Here is a 13,191-nt window from a genome sequence, read left to right on the forward strand (position 1 = left end):
TTTAATGGTGAAACAAAGAAAATTCAAGCTTACATTGCAATGTACATTTTTAGTGGTACAATATATACATTCGAATAATAACATATCGTTATGATCATAACCCAAATGGATTTAAACCCATCAGTAGCAGTCAGTTTTCTTCTGTTTTTAATTGTCATCAGGCAGATTTTGGACACCTATCTGACGTCATTTTCAGGCGCGCGTGGAGATTCCCTGTGCGTCGTTTAGCGTGTGTCCTCGCAGGTCACGTTTTTGGTCTGCTGGTGTTTTCCAAATCAATCCGCCACAATGTCACGCTTTCTGGGTTTGTGTCGATTCGGACTCAGTTCTCTTCAAAGGTCCAATTCCCGAGTAATGTCACGAGGACTGAGCAGCCGCACCATGTCGCTTCCACTTGCTAGAGGTAAGATGTGTTCGTAAGCTAGCAGAGTTAGTTAGCCTAGCTGTTGAGTTGACAGCCTCAGCATCCTAAAGTTTATCTGGAGCAAGTTTATCTGGAGTTGGTGCTCATGCCAAAGGCTTGACTTGAAGCTGATGGAGAAACATTTGAGATTTTAAATATATTCGAATGTGGGTAAATTAAATTACTACAACTACGGAAGCAGTAGTGGGTCAAACTTAATTAAACATTGTTTGGGTGGTTATTGGCAATTGCCACAAATGTTTGTTTGCACTTCCATCGAGGTTGGCCAAACTAGTTTTTGGGGTAGGGATGTCCACGCCATTATCTAAAATGATATCCAGCCCACTCATGATGATGGAGGTCAGATCAGAAACAGCTTGGGCAGAGGTGACCTTGGAGAATTGGGATACCTTTTTATTTATTCTATTTGCTCCACAAGGCCTCTTGGATGTTTCTTTCTAATTATAAACACTATCTAAATATTGCAGTTTAAGCTGTTCTGTTTGGTTAAGAAAATATGATACAATAAAGATTTTTAAATAAGCTTGTTTGTCTGAAATGCTGATCTTCAAGTTGTTTTTATTCATTTCTTTGCCTTAATTTTCCCTTTTGTCAGATCTACAGGCTTTGCAGAAGCGGCACTGTCAGCCCAAGTTGTGCAGGTTGCAGGGGTCTTGTCACGTCCTGAGCCAGCAGTCTTTCTATAGCACTCAGGAAGTTGAGAAAGAGCCTGAAGTGGAGCCTCTACACACCATTATAAGTGACACTGAATCCGTGCAAGGTGTCAAATCAGCAGCTTAAAATCTCCTGTAACAATGATGTACACATTTTCTCTTCATTCCCTAATGTAGTGATCTTTTTCTGTTTTCAGGTAGTTTTTCCAAACATGAATTTCAAGCTGAAACAAAAAAACTCTTAGACATTGTTGCCAGGTCCTTGTACTCAGAGAAAGAAGTAAGAGAAAGAAGACAGCTTCGCACTGTCTTTTTTTTATTTTATTTTTTTTTATTTCGTTCAACATGTTTACTTGTCATTTCTTCAGGTGTTCATCAGGGAGCTGATTTCTAATGGCAGTGACGCTCTGGAAAAGCTGAGGCATAAACTTATCACAGCAGGAGGAGAAACGGCTCCAATGGAGATCCATCTGAAGACGGATGCCGGAAAAGGCACCATCACCATCCAGGTACTGTGACTCTAATGGTTAAATAAAAAATATGATTTATAAGAAAAAACCTTTTTAAATAAACCACAAAAAAACCCATGTTTGCTCCTACAAATCAAAATGGTTCTGGGGTTGGGATGGTTTTAGGCCGTTTGTTATTTCGCTGCCACCTGGTGGATAAATGTGGTACAACATGCTGTACATCTGAGTTTTTAGGATTCTTTTTTCTTTTAGGATACAGGAGTTGGCATGAACAAAGAGGAGTTGGTGGCCAATCTAGGTACTATCGCTCGCTCTGGTTCAAAAGTGAGTGTGCTTTCTTCACAAATCAATTATAGTCTCCATCATCACCACATTTGTTTTTCTAAAACATTGATGAATGAAAATCACAAAAGACTAAAGGAGAGCAACCATTAAATCAACAAGACCAACAAAGGAATGTGACAAAGCATGACTCGGAGGGAAAATGAATTGGAAGAAAATCCTTTTTCTTATCCTGTTTTATTCAGACCTTGCTCTATTTTATATTGTACATATACACACATACATGTGTAAAAATACACTGCATAGTACACTATAAAGTAACATAAACTATCCCTGTACCTTATAAAGAAAAATGTGTTTGTTGTATTTTGAACACATACTTTACTTTAACTTTAGTTGATTGTTATTTTTTGATGATGAAATTTTACCGTTTATTTCCGACCCTCTACTTTGAAATAGTTGCATTTTGTTTTGGAAGCTGAAAAATGTTTGTGTCTTCCGTTTGCGGCATGTGAACCGTTTCTTGTGCTCTGCAGGCGTTCCTGGATGCTCTGCAGAACCAGGCAGAGGCAAGCAGCTCCATCATTGGTCAGTTTGGAGTTGGTTTCTACTCGGCGTTCATGGTGGCTGACCGCGTCGATGTCTTCACTCGGTCTGCAGATCGGGATGCACCCGGATACAAGTGGTCCTCCGATGGGTGAGTCTAATGACAGATGCTTCTAATGAAAGACCCCTTCCTTTTGTTTTAGCTGTAGGCACTAAAAATTCCCCCGATGTGAGAACAAATGCTTAATTTACATGTTTTAGAAAGAATATTGTGCAAGATTGCATTTATTGGTTACAAAGACGGTGAATAACCTCTGCCTTGATGTTGTTTTCTCCGTCAGCTCTGGACTTTTTGAAGTTGCAGAAGCCAGTGGAGTCCAACAAGGAACAAAAATTGTGCTGCACCTTAAAGATGACTGCAAGGAGTTCTCCTCCGAGGATAGGGTTAAAGGTAAAAATGGAGTTGTGGGTAAATTATAATATCTTTCTTCTGTCTAACAAAATGTTGCCTTTTGTTTTTTTTACAGAGGTGGTGACAAAATACAGCAACTTTGTCAGCTTCCCTATTTTCCTGAATGGCCGTCGACTAAACACTCTGCAGGTGAGTTGTTATTGGAACTTTATTGGTCTCAACATAAAAGGTGATTCTCTTCTCATAACTCCTAAAGGAAAAACCTCAAATTGAAATGATGAAATTGTTGTGATGACATTTTTAGTTTGAATTTACTTGTTTAGAAATATTGCTTGCTCACGTGTAACACCCTTTGTTTCTGTTTTTAGGCCTTGTGGCTGATGGAGCCTAAAGAAATCAGCGACTGGCAGCATGAGGAGTTTTACCGCTACATCGCTCAGGCCTACGATAAGCCCCGGTACACGCTGCACTACCGAGCCGACGCCCCCCTCAACATCCGCAGCATCTTTTATGTCCCTGACTCGGTGAGAAGGTCACTTCAAGGTCCAGGATGTGACCAAAAAGACATTTATACTTGGAGATATGAAGGTTTTTGTGTGACGGCTGAGTGAACGTTGATGTCAACAGAAGCCCAGCATGTTTGACGTGAGCAGGGAGATGGGCTCCAGCGTGGCTCTGTACAGCAGAAAGGTTCTGATCCAGACCAAAGCCTCTGATATTCTTCCTAAGTGGCTGCGCTTCCTCCGAGGTCTGTATTCCTCCGAGCACTCGTGCATCATGGAGAAAAGGGGGCGGGGATTTGGATCGGTGGTTATTCTTTCGGTTTGCAGGCGTGGTGGACAGTGAAGACATCCCTCTGAATCTGAGTCGAGAGCTCCTGCAAGAGAGCGCCCTCATCAGGTACAGCAGCAAAATCCAAAGATATTTATGGTACTTTTTCCCAAACCTAACTCCAAGGGGCAGCTGTGGCTTTAAAGTCCCACTCTGACAGTCTTGTCATCTACTTTGAAAGTCTTCTCAGGGGACTTTTAATCATGAGAGGGTCGCTTTTTGCCAAAATCAAAGAAACCTGTGTCATTTTCTAGAACTAAGTCTATGTCCCACCAAACTCCCCAACTACTAAAAAACTATATAGTGCTGGACTATCTAGTGCCCTGGACTTTGAAAGCAAATCGGACACCATGATCACTACCTCTTTTTTGTTTTTAAATGCAAATGACGACGTCAAAGTGAAAATCTCATTGATATGAAATATGAGTCATGACCATTTATGAATCCACTCTGTTCTGAAGATGAAAACGTTAATGGTTTAAAAAAAATACTTTAAACATAATTTTTTTTCACAAAAATGTTCAAACGCAATGCATTGTGGTTTACATTCGCCAATCTAGTGAGCATCGATGCACACTGGATTTTCGCAGAGACTTCTGGGAAATTTGTAGGGCACTCGATTTAGGAATTGGAGATTCGGACAGCACAACAAAATGACAAACGCACTATATAGTACACTATGAATTGATGAGTGAAGGAATTCGGACACACCTATAGTTTCTAAAACATGGCATCTTCTTTGGACGATTCGACTTCAGCTCAGTTATGGATTAATTGTTCCTTTAAGCAATTTCTAATACAGATTTGTTTGTTTTTTCCACCTTTGGGTTTAAAGTAATACTTATGTGAACAGTTGCAGATTTAAAATGAAAACGAGTTGTTTGAAAAAATCTGTTTAAATTCAAATAATGTCCACCTGTAAATCCAATTGAATCATTCATTTCTTTGCCACTAAAAGTTGTCCTTTTCCCCCATAAGCCAGGCATCCGTGTGGATATCAGGTGTCAGATCAAACATGTGGAATCCGCTCTTTTCTTTTGCTGTCCTGTAATTTTTGACTGAAGCAGATCATGTTGAGGTTTGACATGTTGGGGACGTTTTTGTGCAGGCATGAATTGAGATCTAAAAGTGGTCACCAAGGTGACCCAAAACATTCATGAAGACAAGGACACTAAAAATGTTCCCTTTTGAGTTTAATATTAAAACTTTAGTAAAATTCCTATTAAACGTCTAAAAAGTGAGAGCCCTGACTACATTTGAATAGTTGAACAGAGAGCGGTTATTTATCGTGATTTCCTGTGTTCCATCAAAGTTGGCTCTCTGGTGCTGACTGCTCTCCCGCTGCCTCTGCAGGAAGCTTCGGGATGTTCTGCAGCAGAGAGTCATCCGCTTCCTGCTGGACCAAAGCAAGAAGGAGCCTGAGAAATACAACACGTTCTTTGAAGATTACGGTCTGTTCATGAGGGAGGGGATTGTCACCACCCAGGAGCAAGACATCAAGGTGCCCGCTTTCTATTTGGACTCTGAAGTTGGAACAGAAAGTGTTGTAAAGATTCTTTTTAGTTTGATTAGCGTTTTGCTGCTTCTCTGTAGGAGGACATCGCCAAGCTTTTGCGTTTCGAGTCATCGGCTTTACCGGCCGGCCAGCAGACGAACCTGATGGAGTACGGCTCGCGTATGAAGGCCGGCACGCGCAACATCTACTACCTGTGCGCCCCCAACCGACATTTAGCAGAGCACTCGCCGTACTTTGAAGCCATGAAGAAGAAGGACATGGAGGTAAAAACATGGAGGTTTTTGTTTTAAACAAAGCACTGGTTCACAACTGGGGTTGTCTGAAGGCGCCTGATCTCCGTCGTTCCACCATGTAGGTGCTGTTCTGCTATGAGCAGTTTGACGAGCTGACCCTGCTCCACCTCAGGGAGTTTGACAAGAAGAAGCTCATCTCCGTGGAGACGGACATCATGGTGGATCACTACAAGGAGGAGAAGTTTGAGGACAGCAAGCCAGGTCCGTACCATCCCTAGAAGCCGGGCTCTCGCAGACCTCTTTTGTGTCAGAGCTGAAAGGTGAGCGTTTGTCCTCCGCAGCATCTGAGCGTCTGACACAGGAGCAGGCCGACGACCTGATGGCCTGGATGAAGAACGCTTTAGGTCCTCGAGTCACGAATATCAAGGTAAACGTGCAGATCAGGAATCACATTCAGCATTTGAAGCTTTCCGCTCTCCTCCTTTTTAGCCAAAACGGTAAATAAATTGTTCCTGCTCTGACCCTCAGCTGACTCCTCGTCTGGACACCCACCCCGCCATGATCACCGTCTTAGAAATGGGCGCCGCACGCCACTTCCTGCGCACTCAGCAGCTGGCTCGCAGCGCTGAGGAAAGAGCCCAGATCCTGCAGCCTACACTGGAGATCAATGCAGGGTGAGAGCCCCGCCCACATGTGGTCCTCCACTTCTGTGGATTTGAACAGACTTCTGACTTTTGCTTCTATTTTAGACACGATCTGATCAAGAAGCTGCACACGCTGAAGGACTCAAACTCTGAGCTGGCTGTTCTGTTACTGGAGCAGGTGCTGCGCTTTACCTTCAAGCGTGGATTCAGAACAGGAGCTTTAGACGAGAAACGTCTCAAATATCCTTGTGTTTCAGGTTTATGACAACGCCATGATCGCTGCGGGACTGAACGACGATCCCAGACCCATGATCGCCCGCCTCAACGACCTCCTGACCAAGGCTCTGGAGAAACACTGATGGACAAGCGAGTGTAAAGATGAAAAACTTTTCGCAGTTGGAGGGCCAATCAGGAGTGTCATACGTGGAGAACAAAAGACTATTTAAAGCACTTTTTCATCCCTGAAGCGCCATAATCTCATTAGTAGAGCATGTTGATGCTTGAAAGGCAGTTTTCCTGTTGTAACTGTACAAACTGCTCGTGGTTATCTGGCTGTGTCTGTAATCCTGCCGTCAAGCCCCAGAAAGAGGCTGAATGTCCTCCTGACTCTACATCCTCTGAAAGATCAGCAGCTCGTGTTAGAGGTGAGAACATTGAAGTGATGCAGAAACCTGAGCTGTTCATACCACAGCTTGTTTTAGTGGAAAACGGCTCAATTTGAGGGTTTAATAAAGACAAACCGCTTATTTAAACACTTTTTTTTACTGCATGTTAGCAGAACATCTGTGAGCATCAAAACATTAGAACTTCAGCTTGTAGTCGTCCTTGTTTGTCTCAGACTCAACAATCAGATGTGGACTAAGTTCAGTTGAAGTGATTCTCTGCTTCAGCAGCAGCATCCCAGCATGCTCAGTCCATGGGAACCATGTTCAGGCACTTGGAGCCAGCAGCCCGGGTTTCCACCGCGTCAGCCGCCTTACAGCAGGGCGAAACCTTTGGCAAGAGGGCCACAAACCCTCTTCAGCGTCAGGAGAGCTTGTCAATGTTTGCTAAAAAGCGCTGGGCCCACCATTCATCCAGATCCAAGGGCACAAAACCTGACAGATTCGACAAGTCAGAGGAAAACGTCTGGTCAGTTTTCAAACAAATCCAACAGCTTGAAAGGTTTTTGTTGCAAAACTGTTTGACTTACAGGTTTGTGGTTAAAACAATCAAAACTGACTAATTTAAAGGTTCAAATAGTTAAAATGGAAAAAAATTCCTTCTGATTCCTTTCAATGTAATAAAATTCAACACTCAATTTTCTGTGCTTACATAATATTTTTCCCCTTCTGTATTTGAGTTTTGATAGGCTATGTTATTAAAGTTGATCTAAATTGGGGGTGTAGTTTCTTGATTGACAGTTCAGTCATCAGCCATGGAGTAACCTTGAAAAGTCAGATTTAACAAAAAAATAACTCAAACATAGGTGAAGTAACCACACACTTTGTCTATAGACATTTGCTGAAACATGGCCAATATTTTTTCTGTTTACAAAACCTTAAGGTGAAAGAAAAAATACGTTCTTATAAGTATTTGCAGAAAAAGCAGGTCATTCCCAGTAAAGTTGTAAAAGAAAAAAGCAAAATGTTTAAAAGCATTTGCAGCCCCCTAGTGGTTGAAATGAGGAACTACAAGACGACATTTGTTGCGCAAGCAACTGCTCAGATGAATGACTTTACATCGTTCATTCTGCTGGTAAAACCAAAGTATTAATGAAACAAAAGACAAAAAATCTGAAATTCCAAAATGATACTTTAAAACATTTCTTAAAAGTCTGTTTAATTTGACATATCCAAGTTTTTATATTTTAAATGTGACTGCCCCCTTGTGGACACATCGTGAAACTCCCCCCAAAAAACTTGTATAAGTTAAAACTCGTGTAATACTCCATTTCTGCTTCAAAGTACTTTCTGTGATGTTTTTAAAATATCCCTTTTTAATTAAAATGTAATCAATGCGTGATGCTTATATCTTGTATAATATATAACCCTTGTCATTCTTAAAGTTGTGCTTCTGACTTTTTCATTAAAAAAACAATCTGTTAACAATCTAGCATCTTTTTTTCCTGTAACGTCACCTGAGACAAAAAGCAGAAGAACCAGCTGAACTCACCATCAATGTGCGTCCCTGGAGTTGTTTCTCTGTAGTGAACAGCTCTTTGGGAAACCTCCACCTCCTCCTCCTGCTGCTGCTGGATCACCTCCTGCCAGGCTGAAAATGCAGCTCCGTCAGTGCAGCCAGCATAAACACCAACAATAAGCCCATCTTTCCGGGTTCAAAGTCCCCACTCCGATCCTCTTTTAAGCCATTTTTAAAAGCGTTCCCAGTGGTTTTGTAATTATACAATGCCTTTTTTAGTCTAAATTTAAAAATGTCTAGTTTTCTTGGACATAGTTTCTGTAGAGCAGCAGGATTTCATTAAAAATTTGCCTCTGAATTATGGGTGGGATCATTAGCGTGGAGTAAAGTCTGCCCCATTTCCCATCATCCCTTTGTTAACACGCTCTTCTGCTAGGTCACAGCCCCTCACAACCCCAACCTAACATTAACGGTGTAACAAAAATGTCATTCTTGCTCATTCACTTTAGCACAAGTATGGGTATTGTTTATCCACCCCTCTCCAAGAACATTGGTTATGCATATCTTGTATGTACCCAACTACGTGCACAAAGTGAATGAGTCTGTATGTGTGAACATACTTCAAACCTGTAAATAGTTGTGTGCACACTATTTGTTGGTGTGTGTAGGTTTGTGTGTGTAAGAACCAAGTCATGCTATTTACTTATGACACTTATGTTATTATCTCCCCCATCTTAACCCCTTATCCCCCCCATCTCTAACATCCCACTCTCTCTCTCCTTCTGTCTTCTTTTTTTCCATCCGGTCCAACAAGGAATACATGTAAATATAAACATTATAAATAAAGCTTAGCCTCAAATACAAAAAGGGTTTATACAAATATACCCTTAGTTTGTCAGAAGATCCATAAACTCCTATTGTAGCAGTAAAATCTGTCCAACAAAAGAGGCCTCCGGCTCTGATCTGCTTGCTCAGCTGATGGAAAAAATAAAAAAATAATTGGAGCTTTCCATCTGTACAGTTTTGAGTCAGATGCCAGACGTACATGGATCTATTTTTCTACAAGCGGATGCATCAGAATGGAGTAAAGCAGAGAGCTTGTGGCTTGCCGTTGTCACAACTTCAAGCTTTTTTAAACAGCATTTCTTCATCCTGCTCTTTATTTACAACTATCTGAAGAAAGAAATACTCAGAAATGCTATCTTGATCTTCATTTTCTTTATACATGTCATTCACCATGAGAAAAATCCCTCACGAACATGTTAAAAACACAATTTTCATTGGAGTGGGTCTTAAAAAACAAAACAAAAAAAAGCATCACACCCACCATAGCCGACCAGTGATGTCCACAGAGGCAGCTGCACACGCTGCAAATGTTTGTATCTCAAATAAACACACAGCGTGCAGATTAAATGCCTGCAGGTACGTTGGATTTTCAGCCACCTGTGAGGGTTCCTGGCAAAAAGTAAATCCCCCTGAGGGGTGGGGGGGGTAGGTTTCTCCTTTGTGCCCTTGTGTGTTCAACTGCAAGGTTAGCAAAGTTGTTTATGAGCTGCTGGGGCTGAGCTTCAATGCCAGCGGCTAAGAGGACACAGGAAGTAAGACGGGGCCGGCCCAAGTGAGTTCTTTTTTTTTTTTTTTTTTGGTGGTGGGGGGGGGGGGGGGTACAAAGAGATTCAGTGAATGTTCAAAGGAGCCCCCACACTTTAAAACTGGGTCACTGTGTGATTCCAAACTAAAGGCTTCATCTTCTAGTTTGAACAATGATTCTTTCCTCCCCAATGAGAGGCCGAGGTGTTGATATCAGAGCCCGGGTGGCTGTTTCTGTCAGCACGTGTCGCTGGATGTGTGTGTGTGTGTGTGTGAGGGGGGGGGGGGGGTGTTCCCTGGTTGTGGCTATCAATGTTGGAGCAGCTGTGCGGGCGAGGCTGGTTTGGAGACTTTAAAAACGCCGATAGTAAAACTTCGGCACTTACAAAATGACAAAAGGAAGGACAGGTGCCTGGGTGCAGAGACAAATGTTTCTGGTCCTTACCGGAAGATATGAACGTGACATTCTCCTCATGGAGGGGGGAGAAACTTTCCTGTCGACTGTCTGCTGGGAGAGCCGGTGCAGGATGATGGTACTTCTTCCCATTCTGGCTTTTGAAAACTATCCTGGGTGCAGGGAGGCTGGTGGATGCAAAGAAGGTTTTTTTTTTTTTTTTAAAATAAAAAACAACAACTTTGTTTTAGAGCAGAAAGTGTCCTAAAAAGATTTGAGCCGGCCTTTGATCAGGTGTTGAAAGCAAGGTTGGCCTAGCAGGAGTTGCAGCAGCTGCATGACCGACCATGTGCCAACAAGGTCACATACAAACACACTCAGGGCCAGGCTGGCTGTTTCAAAATCACTAAAGCGATCCCACTCACTCAGAGGCAGCGACGCATCTTTAATTTGCAGCAAGTAAACATCTCTCAGAAACCGTCAGGAGGGCGCAGACTTACTCAGGCATGTTCCAGGACGTCTGTTTATGTTTGAAGTCACTTGTTTTGCTGTCCGGCTGCTGAGTAGGCCCTGCAGAGACAGCCCTTTAAAGCCCCATGTGCTTAAAGGAGTGCGTAAAGACGCCGGAGACTCACCTGTCCGTCGCTGAGTGGCCAGCTTACTAGGACCCCTGGTGATTGTGTACATCATTTACTTGCACACGTGTATAAGTTGGCACTTACGAAATTAAGACGCTTCAGGGGGAAACATTCCTAAACAATAAAAAAGATCAAACTGTCCGTGCTGAGAAACTTAGTGCGCAGAGTTGACCTGAGAGACAAATCTGTTAGGAAACCCTCAGGGAGCGAGCGCCGCGCACTTCTCATCCAGCTGCTTTTACGCATCCCAGTCTGCGTCCTTAATCTGTCCCCCACGTATTCCTTCACCTGCTGTCCAGATGTCCCCTAGGCTCAGAACATGCAGTGGCTCCAGCGCGTAGGTGTCCTGCTCAATGTCCCAATGTCACATAACCTGAAACGGCAGCGGGCGCTCGCCGAACACCGACGGAACGCGTCACTCTACGTCCTCACACGCCTCCCCGTGCGCCTTAAAGAGACAGCGTGCCGCCAATGACACAACATGTTGCGCCTTTAACGCAAGAAAATGACATAATTTGTTTAATAAGTTCTTTTGATGAGGGGTGGGAGGCTTAAAGCACTTTCTTGGTTTGGAAAAAAACATCAACAAAGCTTTAAATGCAAATTATCTATTTTTGTGCGAACAGACACAACTGCAGACTATGAGGATTATTAAATGACTCAAACCTGGCAGTGTTTGAAAGGTGGAGGTGGCACCCATAACATGACTGATGTATGGGTGCGTCCTGAGGTTTAACATGAAAAACCTGACAGTTTGAACATAGACCTATTCTGATTTAAAACCTATGCCAGTGAACCCGTTTTTAACCCTTGTGCTATCCTAGGCACTTTAACATTGGGAGTTGGGTCATCTAGACCCACAGTGCGCTGAACCTTTTTTCTTCAATGATTTGTGATCTTCACTGGTGTCCATGGATTACATGAAATCTTTCCACCTTTATCCACCTTTGTCATGGTAGGGAGAACACGTCAATATAAGGGTGGGGCCATCTAACTTGAATGTAAACATGTACCCTAGGTAAACCAGTGGTCTGTTGCCACAATACACACAGTTTATTTAAAATAATCAAATGACATGTTATTATGGTTCCAACTCCAATAAAACTCTTCACAGTGTCAGGGTTCTGACTTTTTCCTTAATAAAGAGAAGAACCACACAGGGGATGAGAACCTTTGCTAGACTTCTGCAGGAGAATCGGTCTTTGACAGCAGGAACTGTCACAGAGGAGTTCTGCCTTCTCAGTGTATCCAGTCTGGTTTTATTGGTGGCCAGCGTTGATAACATAAAAGTGGGTCATTCAATCAAGCAGTACAGGAACATCATATTCTTGTATAATCAGAACTTTTCAGGTCAATGTTTTCTTACTGAAAGATAGGAACATATGGTGATAATAGCGTGTAAGCAAATGAAAAAATTACTTAACTCTAACACACAGGTTCATTAACAGAGGATAAACACAATTTGAGTTTTGAGCAGCATTCTACCATCTAAAAAACATTGCCAAAATCAAAAACATAGTGTCAAAGCCAGACCTGGAGATACCTATTCCTGGATTTGCCTCCAGTAGGTTAGATTACTGTCACAGCCTGCTCACTGGCCTCCCCAGACGAGCTGTAAAACAGCTTCAGTACATCCAGAACGCTGCTGCTCGTGACCTGACTAGAACCAGGAGGTACCATCACATCAGTCCTGTGCTCAGGTCTTTGCACTGGCCTACTGAAGCTCACAGAATAGACTTTAAAGCAGCTCTGCTTGTTTACAAGTCTTTCCATGGCCTTGCACCAAAGTACATCTCTGACATGTTAGCGCCATATGAGCCATCTCGGACTCTGAGGACCTCAGGGACCGGCCTCCTGCAGGTGCCCAGAGTCAGGACTAAACAAGGGGAATCAGCGTTTCAATCAAATGCAGCTAAAAGCTGGAACAGTCTCCCTGAGGTTGTGAGAAAGGCCTCTACTCTGCCAAGGTTCAAATCTAGACTCAAAACATTCCCGTTTAGCCGTGTATATAACTGAAGGGTCCTTATCGACACCTCTTTTCATTTTCTTTTCGTTCCTTTCTTTTAAAGCAAATTTTATAATTATCATTCCCGTTTTTAATCTTTAAACTGTTATGTAATGGGATTTTAATGCATTTTCCTGTTTTGTGAAGCACTTTGAATTACTTTGTGTATGAATTGTGCTAAACAAATAAACGGGCCTTGCCTTGAGCTCGTTTACTGTGAATGTGAATTTAATCTGACCAGGATGAAGAAAATACAGGATTGGTGACAGCTCCCTTTCAATTTTCACCTAAATCTCCTTAAATATCAGAAAAAACACACATTGTTATGCATTTTGGGTAGCAGCAATTACCGTAACAACAGCCAAAAAACAAAGAAGGAAAAAATTGGAAAACGGGAGCCACATTTGACCCATTGGTTCTCCAGCATTAAAG

General features: G+C 42.5%; 2 protein-coding genes across 4 annotated transcripts; one reads left to right on the plus strand and one right to left on the minus strand.

The window, feature by feature from the left end:
- Positions 1 to 200: 200 nt before the first annotated feature.
- Positions 201 to 7,392, plus strand: trap1 (TNF receptor associated protein 1). The gene is made up of 18 exons (XM_004071432.4): positions 201 to 403; positions 1,020 to 1,184; positions 1,275 to 1,357; positions 1,446 to 1,586; positions 1,800 to 1,871; positions 2,366 to 2,526; positions 2,717 to 2,826; positions 2,903 to 2,976; positions 3,156 to 3,311; positions 3,415 to 3,535; positions 3,618 to 3,687; positions 4,972 to 5,119; positions 5,212 to 5,397; positions 5,490 to 5,628; positions 5,709 to 5,794; positions 5,896 to 6,041; positions 6,117 to 6,189; positions 6,269 to 7,392. The coding sequence occupies exons 1-18, from the start codon at positions 289 to 291 to the stop codon at positions 6,368 to 6,370; spliced, it is 2,148 nt and encodes a 715-aa protein (XP_004071480.1). The 5' UTR covers positions 201 to 288; the 3' UTR covers positions 6,371 to 7,392.
- On the minus strand, positions 6,755 to 11,178 carry LOC101156014 (MAPK regulated corepressor interacting protein 2-like). Of its 3 annotated transcripts, none has more exons than XM_023957556.1 (6): positions 10,976 to 11,178; positions 10,752 to 10,868; positions 10,617 to 10,686; positions 10,168 to 10,304; positions 8,166 to 8,264; positions 6,755 to 7,108 (listed from the first exon to the last, which is right to left on the minus strand). In XM_023957556.1, the coding sequence occupies exons 2-6, from the start codon at positions 10,804 to 10,806 to the stop codon at positions 7,038 to 7,040; spliced, it is 432 nt and encodes a 143-aa protein (XP_023813324.1). In that variant the 5' UTR covers positions 10,807 to 10,868; positions 10,976 to 11,178; the 3' UTR covers positions 6,755 to 7,037. The 3 variants fall into 3 exon arrangements, with proteins under 3 accessions (XP_023813324.1, XP_023813322.1, XP_023813323.1); XM_023957554.1 differs by having other exon boundaries at positions 11,043 to 11,173; XM_023957555.1 differs by having other exon boundaries at positions 10,752 to 11,178.
- Positions 11,179 to 13,191: the final 2,013 nt, after the last annotated feature.

Source organism: Oryzias latipes, chromosome 8 (genome assembly GCF_002234675.1).
Source record: "Oryzias latipes chromosome 8, ASM223467v1".
Lineage (NCBI taxonomy): Eukaryota > Metazoa > Chordata > Actinopteri > Beloniformes > Adrianichthyidae > Oryzias > Oryzias latipes.